Source organism: Nannospalax galili, unplaced genomic scaffold, assembly GCF_000622305.1.
Source record: "Nannospalax galili isolate Female #2095 unplaced genomic scaffold, S.galili_v1.0 scaffold1184, whole genome shotgun sequence".
NCBI classification, from domain to species: domain Eukaryota; kingdom Metazoa; phylum Chordata; class Mammalia; order Rodentia; family Spalacidae; genus Nannospalax; species Nannospalax galili.
The window spans coordinates 1,125,290-1,152,737 of record NW_008351624.1 but is presented as its reverse complement, the minus strand read 5'-3'; the positions used below and the strand labels follow the sequence as shown (position 1 = coordinate 1,152,737).

Genomic DNA, 27,448 nt, shown 5'->3' with positions numbered 1-27,448 from the left:
AAAAGCAAAAATCTACTTGCTAATGTTATGTATGTGCTCATGACTGAGATGAAGAAATAGCAGAATTGTAGTGTAAGAAGTAGGAAGCCTGCTCAATGACTACCAGGAGATTAGGCGTGATCTGCAGGCAACTCTAATCTGTATGTATCTGATTATTACTTGTCATAATTGGTTGCACTTGGATCCTTGGCGGCTGTGCATGTCTATAAAGTCATCGGGTAGATTTCAATGGTAATGTTTATCACTTCTACTAATTAATATGACATAAATTTCCATGCCTCTTCCTCAAATATAATACATTCTAAAAAAATTTGTTGATTTTTTTTGTATGTGTATATCACACAGAACATCCCAAACCATCTTATTCAACTATACACCCACTTTCCAGATGGCACCCTCCCATAGCCTCCCTCCCCCAACTAGAACCCTTATGCTCTGATATCCCTGTTATTGTCTGCTGTGTTGTTGGCACCCCCAGCCCTTCCCCACTACTTGCCCTTCTGGTGAATCTAGTCAGCCTATCTAGAGGTCTTTGTTTTAGGAGGGTTAGCTGTTCTTCATCTAGCAGCAGTCAATTGTCAGTATTCCTTTAGATAAGATTGGGGTCTGCTGTTCATTTTCCCAGTTCTATGCTGGGTTACTATCTGGGAGTCCCTTTGGCCACCCTGGCCAACAACTCAAAAGAAGGTGTCTCCTATCTGGCATTGCTGCTTGTTATGTAGCCTTTAGATATGCATATGGACTCTCAAGAGATTATATTGGCTCCTTTAATCTTTGGTTATACTTTCCTTTTGGGTGTTTAAGGCCATACAGTTGCAAGTAGTGGGGAATGCCCGGGGGTTGCCCACAATACAGCAAACAGTAGCAGGGATATCAGAGTATAAGGGCTCTAGTCATGGGAGGGAGGCTATGGGAGGGTGCCATCTGGGAAGTGGGTGTATATGAATAAGATGGTGTGGGATGTTCTGTGTGATAGACATACACATACATACAAAAAAGTCAACAAACTTTAAAAAACATATTTGAGGAGGAAGCATGGAAATTTACGTCATGCTAATTAGTAGAGGTGGTAAACATTACCACTTTTTGCTCCTTGCCCTCCTAGGTCAACTAGTTCCAGGGGACCATGAGCATCTCTCAAAATGTCCTGTAATTGTGGTGGGTCACCTGTCCTCTTGATCAAAGAGGTGGAGAAGACCGCACCAGATGGACTTGAACCAATGTCCAGTCTACAAAGAGGAGGGTCAACAGAGAGGAATCATTTCCTCCATGCTTCCAAGTGAAGCCAACCATGGCTGAGCAGGACCTTTGACTTATCTTCACATAGGCAGAACTGGTAAAAGAAAGGAGCCAGGGGCTCCTCCCAAGCCCTTGTGACCCCTGAGGAACAGATCCTCAAACAACCTCCTTTTTTTTTTATCACAAAATTCTTTAGAAATTGTTTGAGGACTAGCAAGATGGCACAGTGGGTAGAAGTGCAAACCTAATGACCTGAGTTGGATCCCAAGATCCCATTTGGGAAGGAGGGAACCAACTCATGAAAATTGTCATCTGAACTCTACGTGCATGCATGGCTGGTGTGCAGCTGCACACACACACTCATACACAACTGAAAAAACCCAGAAATTATTTGAAAACTTAATTTTCTCAAATAAAAAATAAATGGCCACTACTATACATATACAAATTGTTTAGGTCTCTGTGTGTGTGTGTTTGTGTGTGTGTACACATGTGCACATGTGTATGCATGTTGCTAGGGATCAAACCTAGGGCTTTGCAAACATACATGGCCATTCCTTTTATACAGTTTTTGTTGTGAACTGTTACCCTAGAGGATATTTCTTTTGTCAAATGCTTTTTATGCATCTATTAAATGATCGTATTTTTTTTTCTGTTAATGTGATATATCACATGTATTGATTTGCATGTATTGAGCCAATTTTTATACTCCTGGTATGATTCTCACTTAATAGTAAATGTGCTTTAAAAATCAACGATTCTTTGAAAAGATCTAATAAAGTTTATAAGCTGCTAGACAGGCTAAAAAATGCAGTAAGACATAAAATTAATTTCACAAAAGGGATCTATAGAAAAATAAGAACTCAAATGATCTCTGTTTGTAGATAATATGATCCTATACACAAAAGACCCTGCTGAAGGTTGGTGAGATGGCTCGGGTTAAACTGCTTGTTGTACAAGCATGAGGGTGGGAATTTGGGTTCCTAACACTCACATCAAAGATTCCAAACACCCATGTAAAAACTGGGTAGGCATGGTAACCTGCCCGTAATCCCAGCAGTGGGGAGATGGAGGTGGGATCTGTAGGGCAAGCTCATTAGCTAAACTAACCAAATCAGTGAGCTCCAGGTTCAGCAAGAGACTCTGCCTCAGAAAATAAAGTGAAGAGTGGTTGAAGTAGACCCAACCTCTGGCCTCCAGATGTGTGCACTTGTATGCATTCACACCTAGACATGTGAACATGCATCCATCCATACATGCATAACACACACATGCAAAAACCCCCCACCAAAACAAAAGACACTAACAATTCCAACAGAAAACCCTTACATTTGACACTCCTAGTAACATAGAATACAAAACCAATGTACAAAAATTAGCTTTTCTATATACCTATAACAAAATTCTAAGAAAGTAAGAAAAAAATCTGTTCACAAAAGCTTTTAAAATTTTTTTTATTTATTATTTTTATTTTATGTGTATGAGTGTATTGCCTGCAATGTGTGTAAGTGCACCAGTGTCTTGCAGTGCCCACGGAGGTCAGAAGAAGGCATCAGATTCACTGGAACTGGAGTTACGGAAGGTTGTTAGTCACCATGTGGGTACTGGGACGTGAACCCAGGTCCTCTGCAAGAGCAGTCAGTGCTCTTAACCACTGAGCCATCTCTCCAACCCCACAAACGCTCTTAAAAAAACATTGTGATAATACCAGTCAATGAAATGAAAGTCTTCTACTTTAAAACACTGAAAAAATTCAGATATTTGAAGATGGAAAGACCTCTTTTATTAAGGATTGGCAAAATTAATATTGTGAAAATAGTTACATTACTGAAAGCCATCTACAGATTTAGTGTATTAACCACCAAAATTTGAATGACATTCTTCGTAGAACTATAAAGAATGATTCTAAAATTCATATAGAAGCACAAAAGATCCCAAATAGTGAAAGCAATCCTGAGGCAAAAGAATAATGCTGTAAGTATCACAATACCTGATTTCTACACTGTAGAATCATAGTAACAGAATAGGATCTCACTAGCTTAAAAACAGCCATGTAGACCAACCACCATACCACCCTGAATGTGCCCCATATTCTCTGATTTGGAAGTTAAGCAAGGGTGAGCCTGGTTGGAATGAAAATAGTGGAGAAATGAGCCCATGCAGCTACAGCCACCTAATTTTCAAAAAAAGGTGAAAAATATCATACATTGGAAAAGAGATGGCTTCTTCAATAAGTATGTATATGCATGCACATGTCAATGTCCTTGGAGGTCAGAAGACAGCATTCGATCTCCTGGAGCTGGAATCACTTACAATTGTAGACTACCTGATGTAGTGTTGGGAACTGAAATCCAATCCTTTGCTAGGGCAGCAAGACTTGTTAACTGCTGACTCATCTCTTTATCCCTACTTTGTCTGTTTTTGTGTTAAATTGTTGATATAAAACTCTTTATGAGTTATATCATTTGCAATTTTTTTCTGTTGCTTGTTTTTTACCCTGTTATTAGAGCCCTTTGATGCACAAAAGTTATTTTTTATGTGCATATGTGTGTGTGCATCGTGTGTGTGTGTGTGTGTGTGTGTGTGTGTGTGTGTGTGTGTGGTGAGAGAGCTAGAGGCTAAAAGTTGGCTGTCTTTCTCAGTTGCTTTCCACCTTGTTTTTTTTGGTCTCCCTGTTGCCTCAGATGGCCTGGAACTATGTAGACCAGGTTGGCCTTGAACTCACAGAGATCCACCTGCCTCTGCCTTCTGAATGCTGGGATTAAAGGTGTGTGCCACCATGCCTGGCTTCCACCTTGTTTTCTAAAAAGATTTTATTATTTTTATTTTATGTGTATGAGTGTATTGTTTGCATGTATGTAAGTGTACCCGTGCCGTGCAAAGCCCAGAGAGCTCAGAAGAGGGTGTCAGATCACCTGGAACTGACGTTATGGACAGTTGTTAGCTGCCATGTAGGTACTGGGAATCAAACCCAGGGCCTCTGCAAGAGCAGCTAGTGCTCTTAACTGCTGAGCCATCTGTCTGGCTCCTCTCCACCTTTTTTTTCTAAAATAAGAAATTATTTGAGAGAGAAAGAGAGAGAGAGAGAGAGAGAGAGAGAGAGAGAGAGAGAGAGAGAAGGAATATGTTTGCTTTGGTGCATGTGTGGAGGTCAAAGACAACTTTTGGGAGTTGGTTCTTTCCTTTCATTGTTATGCGAATTCCATGGATTGAGCTGAGGTTGTCTGGTTTCTACAACAAATACTTTACCTGCTGAGGCATCTTACTGGCCCTCCACCTTGTTTTGAGACAGGTCTCTAAATGAACCTAGAACTCATTGATTTGGCTAGGCTGACCTACCATAAAGTTCCAAGAATCTGCCTGTCTTTGCCTTTTCAGTGCTGGGGGTACAGGCATACATGTCCATGCTCAGCTTTTTATGTGGGCCTTGGGGAATCACTTGACTGAGTCATATCACCAGCATTAAAGTTTTAAATTTAAGTATTTTATTTATCTTTGTTACCTACTTCTGTTCTATCTAAGAAATCATCACCAAATCCATTATATGTATTTCCCTCTGTTCTCTCTTTTATTTTTTGGTCTTTTTTGAGACAGGGTTTCCCTGCAGCCCCAGGTGGCTTGGAACTCACTGTGTAGACCAGGTTGGCCTTGAACTCACAGAGATCTGCCTGCCTCGCCCAGCTTTATCTTTTAAGAATTTTATGGTTTTCTGTAAGTTTTTGATCCACTGTGAGTAAATGAAGGACAGAAGGTAAGGAATCAAATTCTTACCTTTTGTATGTAGTCCTTTCGTGTGCTCAGCACTTGTTGAAAAGACCATCCCTTTCCTTTGAATGGTCTCTGCACTATTTTAAAAAATCTTTTGACCATATATTTGAGGGTTTATTACTAGGTTTTGTTTTTAATTCCTTTGATCTATATTCATCTTCATTCTGGCACCACAATCTTTTCTTTATACATTAATTTTTTAATTTATTTTATGTATATGGGAATTTTGCCTGCATGTAAGTACATCATGGGTGTACAGTGCCTGCTGAGGCCAGAGAGGGTGTCAGATCCCTTGGAACTGGCATTACAGATGGTTGCTAGCTACCATGTGGGTGCTAGGGACTGAACCCAGGTCCTTTGCAAGAATACCCAGGGCTCTTAACAGCTGAGCCATCTCTCCAACCCCTTTGTACATTTTTATAACTTTAAAATATATTTTCTTAGTTCCTTTTATGATGTGTTATTTTAATTCATTTTTATACTAATATACAAACATATAAAAGTGGTTTATATTGAAGAGATAGTATATAATGTTCAAAGCATGGATGCATTGTATAATGCTTAAATCAGATTAAACATATTTATCTTCTTAATATTTTCAGTATTTCTTTGTAGTGGAAACTGGACTTAAAGTATCCCTACTTCATTTTTTTTATAAGCGATAGAAACCAGAAGTTTTTCATTCTTTTTTTAAAAATTTTCATTTTTATTTTATGTGTATGAGTGTATTGCTTGCATGTATGCACCCATGTCTTGTAATGCCCAAGGAGGTCAGAAGAGGGTGTCGGATCCCCTGGGGCAGGAGTTACCAACAGTTGTTAATACCGTGTGGGTGCTGGGAATTGAATCCAGGTCCTCTGCAAGAGCAATCAGTGCTCTTAACTGCTGAGCTCTATAGCCCCCAAACCAGCAGTTTTTCAATATTTCCATTTTTCCTTATTTGCCAGGAACAATCTTTAAATATGCATGAGTCTTCCATGTACATTTCAGTATGAGATAAACAAGTTCTGCAGAACACTTGTCGATAATTTGATGAAATTTTATTATTTTTGTTTGGCTTTGAAAATAATTGAGTCCTCATTTTTATTTTTTGTTCCTTGTAAATATTTAATGCTTAGTACTTGGTCATGAAAAGCTGTATTGTAGTATCTTCCTTCTATGCCCATTTACTTAATGATTATAGCTTGCAGGTGAAGGCTCATTTGTTCAATGTGTATTGTGATAGAAAAACCAAGAACAGTTATGCCATTTATTTCCTGAGGATGAGAAAACAACAAGAAAGGGACTGGAGAAATGGCTTAGCAGTTAAGAGCACATATTGCTTTTGCAGAGGACCCAAGTTTGGTTCCTAGTACCCTCATAGGCCTGCAACTCCAGATCTGGTGGCTCCAACACATCTGAACAATGAGGGAACCAGCATTCATGTGTACATACTCACACAGAAACACACATAGATACATAACTAAAATTTTTATAAAAAGAGAAAGCAGTAAGAAAAATGACTATTTGATCTTTTAAAATCATTTAGATCACATTGTAGCCTTATTTATAGTGTTTAGTGATGTTTTGCTGTGAAGATAAGAAAATGAACTTTCTTTTAGGCTTTTATCTTTTTTCTTTTTCTTTTTGAAACAGGATCTCCCTATAGTGCCCAGCTGTCCTGGCACTCACTATGTAGATCAGGCTGGCCTTGAACTCAGAGATTCACCTGTGTTTGCCTCCTGAGTGCTGGGGATTAAAGGTGTGTACCACCATCCCCTGCTCTAGGCTTTTATCTTTAAAAATGCAACTTGCTAGCAGAGTGGTACTTAAATGCTCTTACCCTGAAGGTTGATTGTTAAGACTTGAAGATTGACTAGAATGAGTTGACATAATTAAAACTTTATTTGTAAGTAAAACTGAGTCTTGATTTTGAATATTTGAGATTTTAGTTTCTAATTTAAAAGTAAAGAATATTATATCAAAGTCAAAATAAAGAGAATGGGTAGTGTAATCATCGCAGCAATTTTCTTTTACCATGGTACTGCATTGGTAATATTTGGATACTGTAGCCTTGTAATTGATAATACATTTAAAAATATTCTCTATCATTTCTCTAATAGGTTATGTTACTGGTCTTGTAGTTCACTTTAGTTACCTTGGTTGTGAATACCTTATGTTTTAAAATTTTACAAACTATTTAAAATTTTTGTTTAAACACAGAGGATAATATGACAATACATTTACTTAACCTTAACTAGTATTTTCTTTATATATACCAAATTTGTCTATATTATTAAAAGAAATGTAATGGAAAGTAAAGTTTCTATTTATATTGTACTTTCTGAGTCTTTTACCCTCCTCCTTTTGAATAATCCACTGTCTTAAATAGGTTTGAATTCTTCTAGATCTAAGTTTTATATTTTATTACAAAAGTATGGCCTTTTGTATCAGGATAATTTTATTAAAAGGGTTATGGAAAAATCTGTTTCCACTCAGCATTTCATTTTGAATATTTTGCTTATACATTAGGTTTTAAATTATTTCTACAGATAAAATTTTTAGCATATTCCAGACGTTATTTTGTTCTTAAGTTTTGTTATATGAACCATATTTTAAATATATTAACAGTTAGCTTTGGTTTATAATTATTTTATTACACACTGGTTGATTATCAGGGTATTTGTGTTGTTGAAATTTTACTGTTTAAACTTCTTTGGCTTATTTAATTTACATAAGTTCATTCTTTTGCTCATTTTACATAGTGTTAATATCTTGTCTTTTAAAGTTAGAACAAGGATGAAAACTCAAATCTGAGTTCAGTAGTTTTTTTTCATTGCCTATTAGAACAGTATTTCATGTGAAAAAATATTTTTAGCCTATTGGATTTTTTTTTCTGAATACATGCCAGTTGTTTTCTAAATTCATTTGACCCTTATTAGAAATGAGTGTAATGCAATTCTGTTTTTCAGGGTTTCAAAACCAAGTAAGACAAGAGATAACATTTCTGTAAAGCAGTCTGCATATGTGAAAGAAAAGCAAAGAGGTGATGATGATGGTGTTTCTCTTGTGATGTCTGATATTCAGCCTAAAGGTTTGTGATTGCTAGAAAACTGTTAGAATTAATATTTCACTTACTATATTTGCAACATTTTTTTTTGTCTTTTTGAGACAGGGTCTCCTTGTAGCCCTAGCTGTCCTGGAACTCATTATGTAGACCAGGCTGGCCTCAAACTCACAAAGATCCTCCTGCCTCTGCCTCCCAAGTGCTGGGATCAAAGACGTGCGCACCACGCCTGGCTATTTGCAACAATTTTTATGTTGTAAATATTTCATCTTAACATCGAAAGGATACATGAAAGTAAAAGGAAATTATTTAGTATTGCAGAGCATCCATTTCTATACCTTAGTATGTATTTCTTGATTTATTTGCCAATTGCAAAAGATAAAATTTTGTTTTTTTTCTTGTGTGTGTGTGGGGTGAAAGTATGCCTATAAAGTTATGTTAGGTTTGTTATTCAAAATGTTGTTTCCATGGATATTGATGTCACTGCTACCTGGATTTTTATTAGCACCCTACCGTCTATACTCTTACTATAAAATGTCTACAGTCTTGGTATGAAATACATTCTTTATTGATTAGAACTCTTTTAACTCTCAAAGGATGCCTGACTAAACCAATATTAACAAATTTGAAGGCAAATATATCCTGGACTTACATAAACATTCTTTGTAGGTCTCCTTATGTGTATAATTAATGATCTTATGACCTTTTCCCTTCTCTTTTAAGACTTAAAAAACTTTTTTTTTTTTTTTTTTGGTCTTTTTGAGACAGGGTCTTCCTGTAGCCCCAGTTGTCCTGGCACTCCCTATGTAGACCAGGCTGGCCTTGATCTCAAAGAGATCCACGTGCCTCTGCCACTTGAGTACTAGAATTAAAGACATGCACTACCATGCTAGTTAAGACGTAAAAACTTTTACCATAATTTATTAAAAACCAATTTAGTATCTTAGCGATTTGTGAAACTAACACCTGTATAGACCTCTTAGATAACTGATAGCATAGAACAAGTTGAAGTATTTTATTTTCTGTATTTTTTTTATTTATTTAGTTAGTTTTTTTGAGATAGGGTTTCCTTGTAGTACAGCTGGTGTGGAACTTCTTATGTAGATCAGGCTGGTCTCCATCTCACAGAGATCCAACTTCTGCTTCTGGAGTGGTGGGATTAAAGGCATGTGTTACTATGCCTGGTTTATTTATTTTTATCTTATGTGTATGAGTGGTTTTGCCTGCATGTATGTAAATGTACCACATGTGTATAATGCCCATGGAAGCTGGAAGAGAGTGTTGGATCCTTTGGAACTGGTGTTACCAACAGTTAGCCACTATGCTGGGAATCCAACCTAAGTCCTCAGCTAGAGCAGCCAATGCTCTTATCTACCGAACCATCTCTTGAGCACCAACTTGTTTAATTCTTAAGGGAGGAAATAATGATAGGTTTCTACTCAGAGGTAAATGACGTTCTTTCCTTTGGGAGGCAACAGATTTCCCTTAATGGGTTTTGAATGCTACTGAAAACACAGTTTAGGAAAGTGTATTTAAGGGCTCTGAACATGAGATGTTGCAAAAGCCAGTGAGAGACAGTTGATGGTGCTGAAAACCCAAATTGGAGTCAGTTCAGCATTCCCAAGTCTGAGGCTGAGAGAACTTCAGTGCTCACCATCCTGCCACCCTCACTCTTTCCCAGATTAGCATGGGATTAGTACTAAGGGAAGAAGGAGAAACATGGTACAATTTTTTGATGGGAGCAACAGACCCAAAGCAGCAGACACTGTGGATACAGAAGTGTGGTGTTTTCAACATTTCCTGTTCCCTCATCACATCATGGAGGATCACAGAAGTTTGTGGTACAACTTGCTGTAGTTTCTTGATGAACCTTAAAATGTAAGCCCAGTCACAGCAGAGAGTGACTGACTCACAGAACACCAGAGACAGGGTTGTAATTTGCAACTCAGGGAAATCAGACAGGGAAGTCTGGCAGAAAGTTTTCTCTGACCACAAAAGGCTCCTGAAGGACACACTTAACTGAATTTGTTTGTATTACTGAGACTAGCAGCCCTCTCCTCCTTCTCTAGAGACTGATTAAAAAAGAAACTACAATACAAGGGGCAGGAGAAATCATACCATTGTGTATATATACACCATATTTTCATTATTCAACTGTTGATGGATAGGTAGGTTGATTTGACTTCCTTAATATACTGTGCATTGAGCAGTAATAGCCATGGATATGAAAGTTTCTTTGTGGTATGAGAAAGAATTCTTTGGATATATGCCCAAGAGTGGTATAGCTGGGCCTATATTTATTTATTTCTATTTATTATTTTTATTTTATGTGTATGCGTATATTACCTGCGCGTGGGTAAGTGCATCTGTGTTGTGCAATGCCCGTAGAGGACAGAAAAGGCTGTTGGATCTCCTGGAACTGGAGTTATAGACAGTTGTTAGCTGTCATGTGGGTGCTGGGATTTGAACTCAGGTCTTCTGCAAGAACAACCAGTGTTCTTAACCATCTCTCCAGCCCCTATTTATTATTTATTACAATTTATTTATTTATTTTTAAAAATTATTTTTACTATTTTTATTTTATGTGTATGAGTATATTGTCTGCATGTGTGTAAGTGCATCTGAGTCAGGCAAAGCCTGCAGAGGTCAGAAGAAGGCGTTGGATCCCCTGGAACTGGAGTTACAGATGGTGCTAGGAATTGAACCTGGTTCCTCTTCAAGAGTGGTCAGTGCTCTTAACTGCTGAGCCATCTCTCCAGCCCCTATTTTTATCTATCTATCTATCTATCTATCTATCTATCTATCTATCTATCTATCTATCTATCTATCATCATCATCAATCATGTATCTATCTATTATTGGTCTTTTTGAGACAGGGTCTCCCTGTAGCCCCAGCTGGCCTGGAACTCACTATATAGACCAGGCTGGCCTTGAACGCACAGAGATCCACCTGCCTCTGCCTCCCGAGTGCTGGGATTAAAGGCATATGCCACCATGCCTGGCTTAATTTTTATTTTTTATTTGTATGAGTGTTTTGCTGTGGTGGCTATACCAGTTTACACTTTTACCATCAGTGAATAAAGCTTCCTCCTTCCCCACATCCTTGACATTATTTGTTTGCATGATGATAGCCATTCTGACTGGGGTTCATTGGAATCTCAGGGTAGTTTTAATTTTCATTTCCCTGATAGCTAAGGATGTTGTAACTCCTTAAAAAATATTTGAGGGGCTGGAGAGATGACTCAGTGGTTAAGAACATTGAATGTTCTTGTAGAAGACCTGTTTTTGAATCCCAGCACTCACATTTCTAGGGGATCTGACATCCTCTTCTGTCCTCCATGGGCATTGCACGACACAGGTGCACTTACCTACATGCAGGCAATACACACATACACATAAAAACATAAATAATAAATAAAATATTAAAAAAATTTGATGTCCATTAAAAAATATTTATATATGTGTATGAGTGTATTTCCTGTGTGTATGTTTTACACCTGTGTTGTGCAATGCCAGGAGAGGTCAGAGGAGGGTGTTAGATACCTTGGAAGTGGAGTTTTAGATGGTTGTTAGCCACCATGTGGGTGCTAGGATTCAAACCTGGGTCCTCTGCAGTCAGTTCTCTTAACCACTGAGCCATCTCTCCAGTCCCCCTGATGTCCATTTTTTAAATGTTAGCATTTGTACCTATATACTTTCATCTTAGGACTGCCATGGCTTTCTCTGAGATTCTGGTAGGTTGTGCTACCATTTTTACTTGATTCTAGAAATTTTAAAAATTCCTTTTGGATCAGCAGAATTAACATTGCTCCAAGTCCTATGTCTGAAGTATCTTTAGCAGTAGGGTCTTACCTTCGAGTTCTGGGAGGCAATCAAGGTCTATGAAAGCAGTCTATATTGTTTTGGGGAATCTTTTGGACTACCCTGACCAACAACTAGAAGGGACATTTTCCTTGCCTAGCACTGTAATTTTTGTTATATAGCCTTCTGCTATACACACACACAGACACAAGCACACACACACACACACACACACACACACAGACACAGACACAGACACAGACACACCCACCCACACATTTCCCTTTGGAGTTTCACACCATGTAAGCATTATCTCTTTTTCCTTTCCCCCTTGTGTAGCTCTCTCTTGCCCCTCCTCAGTTTAAAGTAGCCCTCATTTCCCCTTTGATAATGCCTGTGTTGTACTGTCCACTCTCTGGAGTTCCTTCCCCTCTCCTTCCATGGTCCCTTTCTATTCTCCTGTGATTACTTCAGGATATATACTCACATCCAAGGATTTGGAACTAGGATCCACAAATGAGAGAAAATGTGCTTTGCTTGTTTGACTGAGTCTGGATTACCTCACTTAGTATTAACAGTTCCATTCATTTGCCTGAAAATTTCATTGTTTCATTTTTCTTTACAGCTTAAGAGAGCTCCATTGTATACATGTCTCATATTCTCATCATTCATCAATTGAGGGACATTCAGGTTGTTTGCCTTTCCTAGCTGTTGTGAAAGAGTGGCAACAACCATGGCTGAGCAAGTTCCTCTGTAGTAGGAAACCGAGTCCTATGGGTGTGTGCCAAGGCTATAGCTGGATCATATGGAATGTGTTTTTAGTTTTTTAAAGAATTCTAAACCAAACAACAACCAAACCCAAAAAAGTACTGGGCATGGTGATGCACACCTTTAATCCCAGCACTTGGGAGGCAGAGGCAGGCCTATCTCTGTGAGTTCAAGGCCATCCTGGTGTACATAGTGAGTTCCAGGACAGCTGGGGCTACAGGGAGACCCTGTCTCAAAAAGACAAAAAAAAAAAAAAAAAAAAAAAAAAAAAACAAACCACCAAACGAACCATAACAAAACAAAAACAACCTCAAAAAGCCAGGCATGGTGGCCCATATCTTTAATCTCAGTACTTGGGAGGCAGAAACTGGCCCATCTCTATGAAATCAAGGCCAGTCTGGTCTACATAGTGAGTTCCAGACTCTCTCTCTCTCCTCTCTCTCTCTCTCTCTCTCTCTCTCTCTCTCTCTCTCTCTCTCTCACAAAGAATTCTCCACACTGATTTCTATAGTGGCTGCAGCTGGTTTGCAATCACACCAGCAGTGAATGAGGAATCCCCTTCCTCCACATCCTTGCTGGTATTTGGTGTCATTTGTTTTCTTGATCTTAGCCATTCTGACTGGGGTAAGATGAAATCTTAATTTGCGTTTTCCTAATTACTAAAGATGTTGAGCACTATTTAAGGTATTTCTTAGCCATTTTTATTTCTCCTTTTGAGAGCTCTTTGTTCAGATCTGTAGCCCATTTGTCTTTTACTGTGATTTTTTTTTTTTCGGTCTTTTTGAGACAGGGTCTCCCTGTAGCCCCTGGTGTCCTGGAACTCACCATGTAGACCAGGCTGGCCTTGAATTCACAGTGATACACCTACCTCTGCCTCCCAAGTGCTAGGATCAAAGGCATGCATCACTATACCCAGTTTGTTGTGATATTTTTATTTAGAAATGGTAATTTGATACAGTATTTATTTTAGAAATTATAGCTTTTCTAAATAGTGTTTTGATGATTTGTGGGAAGTTTATTTTCTTGGTAGAAGGGATAGAATATTTTCTTTACTTTTTTTTTTTTTGGTCTTTTTGAGACAGGGTCTCCTTGTAGCCCCAGTTGTCCTGGAACTCACTATGTAGACCAGGCTGGCCTCGAACTCACAAAGATCCACCTGCTTCTGCCTCCCAAGTGCTGGGATTAAAGGCGTGCATCACCACGCCTGGCTCGTACTTTTTTTTTTTTTTAATTGAGTGATAATTGTAAAGTTGAGACCAATCATAATTAAATTAAATGAATTTAAGCTTTGATTAAAGGAGGCTTGCTTTGCTACTTTGATATGTAAACTCTGAGTTCTCATATGATACTGGTTCAGAAAGTAAGACAATTTAAACCTTCAATTAAAACATATGGAAGATATTTTTGTGTAGTATATGTTGTTAACTGAAGTAGGAAACATTTTTAGTGATGATTGGCACAGGCTTCAAAATGATGCTGTTAACTTGAAAAGGAAGTACTTCTCTATAGAATGTCAGATTTATTGAATACTTTGAATTAAAGACTTGATAATTAAAAAGAATAAACAAGCTATCAAGTAAGTTGATTTCTTTGTGAATGGTCATGTGCCATAGACAGCTGGTGACGAAAGATATTTTTGGCTCCTTTTCAAAGAATAGTAATCAATGTTTTACTCTTTTAAGTTTCAGGCCTTTACTTTTAAGTCAAATATATGATGACTAGTTTTTAAAATCACAGTGAATTATATAAACATTTTTAAGACATAGATTTTCATATTTTAATAAGACCTTTTTGAGATATTACTACTAAGTGTATTTATATTAATGGAAAATATGGTTGATTATTTCATTTTTATTACTCTGTAAAAGACTATTTTCTCCCTACATATTTTGTAACATCCTTCACATATGTTGTGTAATATTTACTTTATATAAACAGGTTAATGTAGGATATATGTTATATATCACTCAGTGCCATTGTAGACTTTTGTTTTAATTAGCTTTGGAGGCAGACTCATCTAAAAGGAATTACCTTGAGCTCATCTAAAAGGAATTTTTGTGCATTTTTGTCCATAATTACGGTTTTTCTGTTTTTTTTTTAAAGATTCTAACAGTGGAAATAGAGGTTGTGATTATCTTAAAGAGGGGAGCAGAAACAAGAATGCTTCATATTCTGATTCAAAAATGGAACCCACTCCAATTTCCAGAATGACAAAGAAAAGGGTTAGAAGTAATTTACATGGTTCTCATAAATCTATGTCTTCTTTGGATAAATCAACAGAACATGCAGTAAGTAGAGGTATTTAGGTGTCAATGAAATAGTTTTGTGCTGTGATAAAAATGAGTTCACTGTAGCCAAATAATGTTCTTTGAGCTTTCTGATTTTTCTTTCATTATTTTTTAGTTCTTTTTTGAGACAGCATTTCTCTATATCCCCAGCTGGCCTGGAACTCATTATGTAGACCAGGTTGGCCTTGAACTAACAGAGATCAACCTGCCTCTGCCTCCTGAGTGCTGGGATTAAAGGCCCACCACCATGCTCAGCCTAGTTCTTTTTAAAAAAGACTTATTTTTATTTCATGTGTGTGAGTATGTGCCTTCATATATATGTGTACCCACATGTATGCCTGGTACTGATAGAGACCAGAAGAGAGCATCAGATTTCCTGGAACTGGATTTATAGGTGGTTGTGCACTGTTATGTGGGTACTGGGAGCTGAAATTGAATCCTCTACAAGAGCAGCAAGAACTCTTAACCACTGAACTATCTCTCTAATGTTCATTTTCTAGTTCTTTACAAGTTTTTATTTTTAAAGTTTAAATTGCATTTACTTATTTGTGTTTGTGTGTGTGTGTGTGTGTGCACGCGCACGTGCGTGCACATACATGTGAACATATGCATGTGGCAATCAGAGGGCAATTTGTGGGAGTTGGTTCTCTCCTTCCACCATGTGGGTCTTGGTAATCAAACTCAAGTTGTCAGACTTGGTAGCAAGCACTTTTATCCACTGATCCATCTTGTCAGCCCATTGAGCTTTATTAAAAAAGTTATTTTATATAAAACTTCAATTCATAATGCTATATTGGAGCAAATTCCAAGAATTGTGTATAGTATTGTGTATGACTAAAAGAAAGTATTGTTGCTTTTTACTAGATACCACTTTTATTTTCTTTCTTTTTTCCTCTTTTTATCCAAATCCTATTCACTTTCTCTGTGAAATTACTATCAAATTTTTATCATTAGTATTTACTTACAATTTTAAACCTATTATTATCTGGAACTTAGGGAACTTATTTATAAGTAATTATTATTCTTTGTATTACTTATTTTTGAAGATTTTTTGTATTAAATTTTTGTGCATTTCATACAGAATATCTTAATCATCTTTATACCTCTCCTCCATTCCCCCCTCTTATCCCCACCCTCTGGATTTCATGCATTCTGTCATCTATGTTAAGACCTTTTGAGTCAAGTTTGTGTACCCAAATGTTCCTCAAGTTCATCCACTGGAGTCTAATCATTAGAAGAAACATTAATTTTTGATCACAGTTTCAGAGATACCAGTCCATCATGTTGGGTAGCATGTGGCAGAGCAGAGCAGCTCACTTATGGCATCCAGGAGGTAGATAAAATGCCTGTGCTAGCTTTCTCCTTTTTCTGCGTTTATTCCATCAGTCTTCTATGGGGATGCCCTCATGCACTCAGAGCTGTGCTTTACTAATAATCTCTGAGGTTCTTCTCAATCCAGTGAAGTTTGCAACCAAGTTTAACCATCACACTAGTCAGTTAGTTGTATTGTAATATCATTCAGGGAAATCTGCTATCTAATTTCATAGTTCCTAGAGAGAAATTACTGGTATCTCCAAATAATAGGTCCAAAACAGAATACCTCATATCCATTGTATGATTTTTCTTATTTTATTGCTGAAAATTATCTTTATAATTGTGATTGGATTGATGATCAAAACAGCTTGTTCTTTTGAAAGCTCCATTTCTGGGCTGCCATGTATTTATAGAGCTATGCTGAAAGCTATGTTTTCTGAAAGTTGTGGAGTGAACATTTGGCCTTCTTTATAAAGTTTCCATCTAGTTCATAACCATTTCTCTTTACTCAAATAAAAAAATGAACACAAGTTCAAATTTTATGCAGATAAGAAAGAAGTGGTAAAAGTTGTAGTCTTCCAGGAAAGAAGAGAGACAATGTTTTCATTTCTTTGATTCACAAGTTATTTCAGGACCTTGTAGTATCTTTGCACTATAAATATTAACCTGATTTTGACTTATAGTAGAGCAACAGAGGTTGAAGTTAATGGTTTTCATAATTTTTAATATTCTTTCCTATTAAATGTTTCTTTTGCTGTTGTTGCCAATGTAGTTGGTTATGTTTACTTTTTCAAAAAGAAAACAAAACAAACAACAAATGTTAAAAAAATCCTCACATTCTAAAGTTGACTTAGCTCTAACATTGCCATGTGTAAAAATGGGGATTGCCTCATCTGATGCTTTAAAAATCTTTCAGGCATCAGAGTCAATAGGTCAAACCCAGTCCATATGTAGGAGACACTGCCACATGTAATTAGTTATAGTTGTGTGCTTTTCTATCCATATAGGTATAAAAATGACACATTTTTATTTTTATGTCCATTCCTTAGAAGTATGCTTTAGATAAGCCAAAATGGAAAAATGTAATTTATCTATACATTTCTCAATGTTCAGAAAGAAGAAGAAAATGACTCAGCAGTGTCCATTAACTTTGAACAGTCAAGTGAAAACTTTCATCAGGACCCAACACCACCTGAAGGAATTATACCTGAGCCTCTAGAACGTGATTTTACTAAACTGTCCTCACTTGATACTCAGGAGTTGGGTCTTAGTGCTGCCTCCAGAAGTGCCTCTGTCTATTCAACCACAAAAATATTAGAGTGCTCCATTTCCAGTGATACAGTGGAGAATTCTTCTTCACTGGTTGAGAAGGGAGAGTTGAATATAACAGAAAAGGCTCATCAAGGTGGAAGCAGTGAAGAGAACCAATTGCTGATCTCAGCTGAGCCAAGTAAGTACAAGAAGATTGTAAAGATAGTTAATTTCTGATATTTTACTCAGATCTTTTGCTTTTCTCAAATTTTGCTAAGGCAGTGAGCTGTTTGGGTCTTTGGGAAGTATATTAACTTTAGGAAAAATGTCCTGGAGTTTTGAGGGTTCCCTTATAAATCTTGTAATATTGGTTAAGGTAAGTAAGTGTAGTGCTTGGAAACAGTTTTGTGTGTGTGCATGTGTGTGTGTGTGTGTGTGTGTGTGTGTGTATTTTTTTTTTGTATTTTTGAGACAAGGTCTCCCTGTAGTCCCAGAAGGCCCGGAACTCACTATATAGACCAGGCTGGCCTCAATCTCACAGAGATCCACCTGTCTCTCCCTCCCAAATGCTGGGTTTAAAGGTATATGCCACCACACCTGGCAGAAACAGTTAAGTTTTTAAAAGTAGTTTACCACTACTAACTTAGTAGTTTTAAAAAAGATTCTCTGAAGACTTTTTATTGCGATGTTGTTGAAGAAGTTGAATTTAAGTGCAATTTGATTATTGCCATTAGTTTTGATTCAGTTAAATTTTTAAAAAATATTTTGTTTATTATTTTTATTTTATGTGTCTGAGTGTATTGCCTGCATGTATGTGAGTGCACCTGTGTCGTGCAATGCCGCGGAGGTCAGAAGAGGGCTTCGGATTCCCCTGGAACTGGAGTAAAGGATGGTTAGTAGCCACCATGTGGGTGCTGGGAATCGAACCCGGGTCCTCTGCAAGAGCAGTCAGTGCTCTTAACCGCTGAGCCATCTCTCCAGCCCCCGATTCAGTTAAATTTTAGTAGTTGATGTAGTCATGTGGTACAAAAAATTTAAAAAGCTCTATAGGCTTTACAGTGAGTTGTCTCTACATCTCCTAGCCATCCATTTCCCCCTTCCAGAAGAAACTGTGACAGACTTATGCCACAATATATTAGAAATTGTTCATAAGTTCTATTGCGGTAGCAAAGTACCTGAGATAATAAAAGATTGGGATGGGAACATAGCTCAGTAGCATAGCAATTGGTTAGCATTTCCAAGATCCTGGAGTTAACCTTCAGCCCGAAAGAAAGAGTAAAAGAATGATTCATTTTGGTTCAGAATTGAGGGAGAAGGGTGAAGATTTACTTTGGCTCCAACTTTTGTAGGCTTAGGTCCAAGATAGGTGGACCCTCTGATTTAGGGTTCTGGTGGATGTTCTAGATGGGCGGCAATGTCAAGGAGTATATAAATACATTATTAAAAAAATAAATAGAAACCAAAAAACAAAAAACCATGGAGAACAAAAAATTCAGTTGGTAGAAGAAAAAGCTTTATAAAACCCCAGCAATAAGCTGGGAGGTTAATCCCAGCACTCTGGAGGCAGAGGTAGTGGGATCTGTGTATTAGAAACCAATATGGTCTAAATAGCCAGTTTTAGGCTGGGGCTATAAGGAGACCCTATCTCAAAAAGTTTAAAAATAATAACAACAAAAACAGCATTGAGCCCAGAATGCTGGAAGAATGCCCACAGAGGAAACAGGGCAGGATGTAATGGAGTATGGGAAACATCACCTGAACTAAGCATACCCGACACCCAGCATCACCAGTCCTACTCCTAGAAACCCACAGATAATCTCTCATGGCCCCAAATAGCCAGTTGGGACCCTCAGCAGAGCCATGGGGAGCTGGCCCATTCAGGAAGTGTGAGTCTCCACCTGGATCCCAGAGGTCTGTAGGACACAGCAAGCATTGCACCCCCTCAACTCTTCCCCCATAGATTTGGAAATGTCCTAGGCACATCAGTCTTAGTCTGCAATGCCACCTCTTCTTTGCTACATACATGTCCCAGTAAACCAAAGAGTCCTAAGGGTTTCAGGATGAAAAGACCTGTGTCAAGTCAGGACAGCACTCAGTGTCTAGTGAGGATAGAGAAGCCTGGAACATCCAATGTTCCTGGGGCTATGTTGCAGGTAGAGCTTTTGCTGGGCCTGGGGCTGCATCTGGAGCTGCCCCTGGAGCTTTAGCTGCAGGTGCATCCACGTCTGGACCATTCTCTGAGGATGAGACAGTTATTGAGACTGCAGCTGCAGCTACTACAGATTGACCTGGGTCTGTAGGGCTTGCTGGTGGAAAGGGGCTAGTGGATGCTGCAATTGGTGCTTGGCTATCCCAGAGGCCACACAAGCACAGCCCCTGGACTGACCAGTCCTGTAGAAGATAGCTTCTAGGGCTGAGAAGATACCCAAAGGGTTGGGTTGAGGAAGGAGACTGACATCCGATGGACCCTGGTACACAGGATCTGCATCAACAGGGCCAGGAATGGGAGGTGTAGAGAATTTGCAGCTCCTCCCAGCACAGGCCAGATTCTGGGTGGGGAGTTATCACGAATTCTTGACCAGACCCAAATGTGATGCTCCTTCATGTTAATCCTTTCCACCAGTGACATGTCTTTATAGGTTGGGCAGGAACATTTTCTGAGAGATTCTTGAAGCTCCTGCTTCTGCTCTTGAGTATACAGTATTCATTCCTGCTTCTGCCTCTGGGGACCATTGGGGGCCCTTGGAGCCCTGGGGGCACTGGAGGACACAGGAGACCTGGGAACACTTGGAGAACTTGGAGACCTTAGAGGCCTTGGGAGATATGGGTAAATCTGGGTGAGGTGGGGCCCCTTGGAAACTTGAGTGAACTTCGTAGTTTGATGATTCTGGGGACATAGGGAGACCTGGCGGCACTAGGAAGCCTGAGGGGCCTGGAGGCAATTGGAAACCTGATTGCATTGGGGGGCCAGGGAACACAGGAGGGGTTCAATGCACTTGGGGATTTGGTGACTGTGAAAGAGCTTCCTGCATTGGCAAATCCCGGACATTGATAGGTTCCTGCATCTTGGCGTTGCTCTGTTCTGGGATTTTCCAGACCAGGCTTTTAACACCCAAATCTTTGAGGAACACTAAATACCCATAGTATAGCATATTTATGACTTTAGCCTTCTTTTTTTTTTTAGTTTTTTAAAAAACTTCAGTGAGAATTTCATACATGCATATAAAGTGTTTTGATCAAATCCACACCCATCTCCTCCCCTCCAACACCTCCCATATCTCCCCATCACTTTTTTCTGACCACTTTGTGTTTCTCTGTCTCTGTCTCTCTGTCTCTGTCTCTCTGTCTCTCTGTCTCTCTGTCTGTCTCTCTGTCTCTGTCTCTCTCCCCTTTTCTTTCTTTTTAATGGGGCTTTTTGCTACTCTAACATTCCCTCCTCTGAAGACGTAACCCTAAAATCTTTAGCGATCAGATAAGAGCTCCCAAACACTTTTGACATTTTTGGCCTTTGGAACAGAGTATGTTGCTAAGAGTCTGAAGGACATTTTAACTTTTAGCCAAGAAACTGGCTACTTTTCTTTGGAGTCTTTTTACCGTAACTGCCTAGCCAGTTCCTACCTCCTATTCTTATCACACAATTCTCTGAAGAGATTACCCAAATTGCTGATAGGGAATCAGGCATAGACTGCTCTGGCTTCTTCCATGCTGAACAGGGATGCAGGATAAGGCAATTTGAGTACCTCTTCAGTGGGTCTATCTAAAAGACTCCCAAACTGCAAAACTCTTATCTGTAGGGAGAAAAGAAGATCCTTGACTTGGTGAATAGGGGATATGAAGAAGTAAAGGCAAGAGTAGTTAGCATTACAAGTTCTAGACAGGGAACCACATAAAAGTCAGAATAGGACCAAGACTTTAGCCATCTTTAAATGTCTTTGAGGTGAGGTTGCAGATAATTACTGAATAATAATATTGATAAACACTGTGTATAACTACTACTAATCACTGTAAGGCAAAATAGGCTAGATATTATGTAGATGATTAAGTTTAATGTGATTCTTAAAGATAATTAGAAAGTTATTTTTCATAGGTGATTATTGTGATACATTTAAAATACATTTTCCTTTTTAGTTGTTGTTTCCAGTGATGAAGAAGGACCCATTGAACATAAGAATTCAGGAATTCTTAAGTTACAACCTAGTCAAGACTACAAGATTGCTAATGAAAACAAGGGCATTTCAGAATCACAGTTGTCAGAACTACCATTGGCTACCTGCGAATCTGTACAGGTAATTTCTTTCTTTCTTTTTTTTTCTTTTTTTCTCATAGAGTGACAGTAAAATACTCTTTTTGAAAACATTTTTCCTTTTTTGATTGTCAAACTTTTTATTACATTTATGTATTTTTATGTATGCCATGGCAATAAAGTGGAGGTCAGAGGACAACATAAGGGAGTAATTCTTCCGCCCTGTGGGTCCCATGGCTAGAACTCAGATTGTCAGGCTTGGTGGCAAGTGCCTTTACCTGCTGAGCCATCTTGCCTGCCCCCAGTGAAATATTCTTATTGACTAAAACTATTATTTGTTTTACAGAATATTATGATAAAGGTTATGCAGTTCCTTAGTTTGAATTTTGCAACAACTTTCATACTAGTTTTAGTGACAAATTTTTCAGTCTAAATAGTCTATGACTTGAATATTTTCTTTTTTATGGTTCTCATTGGACATATCACTATTTTCTCAAAATACTTTCTTTTTAAAAAATATTTCTTTTTATGTGTATAAGTGTTTTTCCTGCATGTATGTATATGCACCACCTCTGTGCCTGGTCCCAGTGGTGGCCAGAAGAGGGCATCAGTTTCCCTGAAACTGGAATTAACAGTTGTGAGCTGTCATGTGGATGCTGGGAACCCAACCTGCGTCCTCTGAAAGAGCAGCCAGTGCTCTTAACCACTGAGCAATCTCTTCAGCCCCCAAACATTTTCTAGAATAATTTCCATATTTGGCATACTGTGGCTATTTGGAATTATTTCTTATTTTTACATAAGGTTGACTAGCCTCAAACAGAATCTATAATAAAACATATACATTTGATATAACAGAGGATTCTCATGCACTTAAATCACTCTTCTTTAAACAATTTTATTTGTTTGTGTGTGTGTGTGTGTGTGTGTGTGTGTGTGTGTGTGTGTGTAGCACTTATGTGGAGGTCTGAGGACAACTTGTAGGATTTGCTTCTCTCCTTCCATGTGGATTCCAGGGATCAGTTGGAACTCAGGTCATCAGGCTTGATAGCAAGTACTCTTTACCCACTGAGCCATCTTCCTCCCCAACCACTTGGGGTGGGGGGTAACCTGGGAAGAATGGGGGGGTGAATATGATCAAAATACATTGTATGTGTGTATGAAATTCTCAAAGGATTAATAAAAAATTTACTGTTAATGTGTCATGCAGAAGGAGGTGTGGAACTGTTCACTGCATTTGAGGGCTCTAAGTGTAGTATTTGGCAGAGTTGCCTTCTGCCTGCCTGTTCAAAGTTTCAATCTGTTTTCATATAATATTGTATACATTATATTAAAAATTTTCAGTCTATAAAACAGCCTTACTCTGAAAACTCTTCAGATACTCTTGTGCTGTGCAGCAGTGACTGTGTGTAAATGCTATACACTGAGGATACACAAAAATATGATGCCTGCAGGATAATGCCTCATATCAATCAGATGCCCATTTGTTACTGTGTTTGTTAACAACCCTTTCTTTATCTCTTATTGTTATAAATGCCACCTGAAATTGATTAAAATCTCATTCCTATCATTGAAAAATATTATATTAAAAATGTGATAGCAAGAACAATATCTTGGTTAATGGAAACATTTTTATTTATTTGAATACTTGACCTGAATAGATAAACCTGACTTTAGACCTCAGTTTTGCTTCTTACTGAATTCAGGCAAGTTACTTAACCACTCTAAACTTTTGTTAACTGTATTTGTGAAATGGCGGGGGGTGGTGGTAATATTTGATCAGTGATCATGGCGATAATAAGAACTAAAATACTTAAAAATTTAAATTAAAGCACTATATAAATATAAACTTATTTTTATTTATTGAAAAACAAACCAGCTAGGGAATATTGAGTAGAAAATAATAGCCTTGATACAGAAGAGAATATAATATGGAGGTTGGTCCTGTCAGATTAATTATGGATTTGGATTTTTAATTTTCTCAAAGTAAATCCTGTAACTCTTTAGACAAAAGATCTTGAAGGGTTGGGGATATGACTCAATGGTTGAGTGCTGGCTGTTCTTACAGAGAACCCAGGTTTGAGTCCCAGCATCCACATGGCAGCTAACAACTGTCCTAACTCTGGTTCTAGGGGATCTGAAGCCCTTTTCTGTCTTCTGAGGGCATTGCACAGTATGGGTGTACTTGTATGCATGTGGGCAGTACACTCATACACATTAATTAATTAATTAATTAAAAAGAAAGAAATCTTGATAACCATTTTTTCACACTAAGAATGGTGTGATATCCCCCCCATAAGAAAACTAATAACAACAAAAACAAAACAGAAGAGGAAAAAAAGTCAGGTGTGGTGGTGTACACTTTTAATCCTAGCACGTGGGAGGCAGATGCAGGTGAATCTCTGTGAGTTCGAGGCCAGCCTGGTCTACATAGTGAGTTCCAGGCCAGCTGGGGCTACCGGAAGATCCTGTCTCAAAAAGACCAAACAAAACAAAACAAAACACAAAAAGAATGGTGTGATATTCTTAAAGTCTTTAATCATAATTTACAGAATTTTGACTTTGAAAATAATTTTTTGCTTTTTTATACTACTTAGGGCTATATGCATTTATAATTTATTTCTTATTAGGTATCACCAGAGTTGTGTCCATATAATCCTGTCATGGAAAACATTTCCTCTATTAAACCTAATAGTGAGATGGATCTGAGACTGGATTTTATGTTTACTTCTGTGTATATTGGTAAAATAAAAGGAGCTTCTAAAGGTTGTGTCACAGTAAGTATTTTTAATTTTTGTTTCAGTTTTGGATCTTGGACAGTTTTATATTTTGTATGTGCTTATATGCAAATAAAAGTAGACTTGAGAGCTGGATGTAGTGGCACAAGTCTTTGCTCCCAGCACTTGGGAGGCTGAGGCCGGCAGATCTTTGTGAAATCAGGTTCAGGGCTAGCCTGGTCATAGTGCCTTCCAGGTCAGCTGGGGCTACAGGGAGACCTTGTCTCAGAAAGAAAAAGGAAAAAAAAAAGTATACCTGAGATTAATTTTATTATGGGATACTTGGGATGTGTAGAAAGACATTAGACCCATTTTGAATTGTATCTTTATTTCCCCTCTTCCTAAAATCCTCTCTTACCTGTTTCCTAACCATTTGTTTACTCACGTTAGGATGGGGGTGGGGTGGGGGGAAGAACAGTGATTTGAGGGCAAGTTATTGGAATAAGGAAAAATCAAAGCAGACTGGAGGCTATCACCAACAAAGACCATTTTGGGGTGGAATTTAGGGGCATAAAAGGTTTTTTCAGGGAGAGAAAGAAAGAGCAGGAGGCGTTGAGCATGAAGACTAATCTAGAGAGGTGTCTTCATTGTCTAGGACCTGTGTTCTCTTGTGCTAGAAGATTGTTCAGGTAATGATTAATATTTATGACTCAGCAGTCCCAGTATTCTTTATTTTACTCTTTATTTTGTTTTCCTGCAAGCTAAATATTATTTTGCTTTTAATCAAAGAACAAGAGTACAAAATCTTTGGCCCACATTTTAATGTTATCTGAAAACCATCAGGTATCTTGGGTTCTGGAAAATCTAGAGAAAATTGTTGATTAGTAAGTTTTATGACTCTTTAGTTTCTTTTTTCAGGAATAGCTAATCTTGCAGTTGATTACTAAATAACAAAAGGTATTCCCCAGAGAACGCGGTGGGGTGGGGGGGAACTTCAGCCAGAGGTGTCATTTGCAGCCAAGCCAGTGAGAGACTAATAAACTGTTAATTGACCTCTAAAATTAGTGATTGTTAAAGTCAACTAAAAGTAGATAAGCTATTTTGGCAAAAATAATGTATGAAAAAGTCACATGTATCAATTTTCTTTATGCTCTAAAGATTTTTAGGGTATAATTTAGGGCAATCAAGAAACCTCATTTTGCTGGTTTAGATTTTTTAAATTTATTATTTTTTTAAAAAAAGTTTTGTTTATTTACTTTTGGATTTATGTACTAATTTGGGAGCAGGGGCACATATATGCTATTCCATAAGTAAGTAGGGAGATCAGAAGACAACTTTCAGGAGTCAGTTCTTTCTTTCTACCATGTGGGTGTCGGGGATCAAACTCGTGTTGTCAGGCTTGATGGAAAGCACCTTTACCTGCTGAGCCATCTTGCCTACCCTTATTTATTATTTTTATTTTTTGTGTATTAGCATATTGGTTGCATGCGTGTAAGTGCATCTGGGTTGTTCAGTGCCTGTGGAGGTCAGAAGAGGGCATTGGATCCCCTGGAACTGGAGTTAAGATGGCTGTTAGCCACCATGTGGGTGCTGGGAATTGAACCTGGGTTCAGTCAGTGCTCTTAACCGCTGAGCTGTCTCTGCAGCCCAGTGCTGGTTTAGATTTTTATAAATTTTCCCAGATTCCTAAATTTTTAAAAGCCTATGCATTCTAATCTGTGTTCCTCAAATACTCTTGGTATTTGTCTTTCTCTTGGAGTCTGGTCAACCTATCAGGTACCAAATCACTAAAGAAAACTGACTCTCTCCCAGAAGCTATCAGTTGCCAGTAGAACCTGAGTTAGGGCTGGGACTTCTTGCCTGATTCCCACATCAATGCTGGGTTTTTATCTGGCCTGGGCTTATAAAGGTTCTATTCATTCTATCATAAGTACTGTGGGATCATATGTGCAACTACCCTGTGGTCTCCAGACAACAGTTTCCTCTTATCATCTGTGACCTCTTGTTCTTAAATCTTTCCACTTCCTCTTCCATAATGGTCCCTGAGCCTTGGGAGGAGAGAGTGTGATAATAGGTGTCCCATTTAGGGCTGAGCACACTGTAGTCTCTTATTCTCTGCAAGTTGACCAGTTATTAGGTTTCTGTGTTAATCACCATCTGCGATAAGAAGAAGCTTCTCTAGTGAGAGTTGAGAAATTCACTGATCTGTGGGTATAACAATAAGTCATTAGAAGTCAATTTAATACTATGTTTAGCAGAATAGTAGTAGGTTCTCAGTTGGGCATGGTGGTGTACGCCTTTAGTCCCAGCACTCAGGAGGCAGAGGCAGATGGATCTCTGTGAGTTCCAAGCCAGCCTGGTTTACATAAAAATGATTTAAAAAAATAGTAGTAGGTTCTTCCTTATGGCCTGTGACCTTTCTAGTCACAGGTTCTTAACCGTGATACCTATCAGGTATGGGCTCCATCTTGTGAAGCAAGCCTTAAATCTAATCAGAAGGTGGTTACTGACTTCCATAACATTTGTGCCACTACTATACCAGTGGGCATTCCTTGCCAGGCCAGTTGTTATATAGTAGCTCACAGGATTCAGAGCTGGGTAAGGGTGATGATTACTTTTCTTATAGCATGCCATAGCATCTTCTAGTACCATGAAAGGTATCCAGTTGAGATGAAGTTTTGAGATCAATATCAACTTGATTTCTCCTTGTTTGTTCTCTGATTTACATATGTAGTTTCTTCAGCAGTAGGATCTTATTGTCAAGCTCTGGTGGATAACCAGGAGCAAGGACAATGGCAAGTATAGTATTGTTTAAGTTTCTGTGAGATCTCTCTGGTCAACAACTCCAAAAGAGGTAGTCCATTTCTGGCATTCAGCTTTTTATTTATTGGCCTATTTTGTCTAATAGGGTTGCTGAACCCCTGTTATAGGGTAATCTATCTATCTATCTATCTATCTATCTATCTATCTATCTATCAACATCTACCTATCTAATCTCTATCTCTCTATCTCTATC

At 38.2% G+C, this 27,448-nt stretch overlaps 1 protein-coding gene across 1 annotated transcript in view; it reads left to right on the top strand.

The window, feature by feature from the left end:
- The window catches only part of Senp7 (SUMO specific peptidase 7), a gene marked incomplete at its 5' end in the record, with an annotated part of 101,898 nt that overhangs the window by 8,471 nt on the left and 65,979 nt on the right, over positions 1 to 27,448 (top strand). Inside the window, 5 exon segments of the mRNA XM_008848487.2 lie at positions 7,959 to 8,080; positions 14,726 to 14,910; positions 17,338 to 17,674; positions 21,604 to 21,761; positions 24,346 to 24,492. Coding sequence (XP_008846709.1) covers positions 7,959 to 8,080; positions 14,726 to 14,910; positions 17,338 to 17,674; positions 21,604 to 21,761; positions 24,346 to 24,492 — 949 coding nt within the window.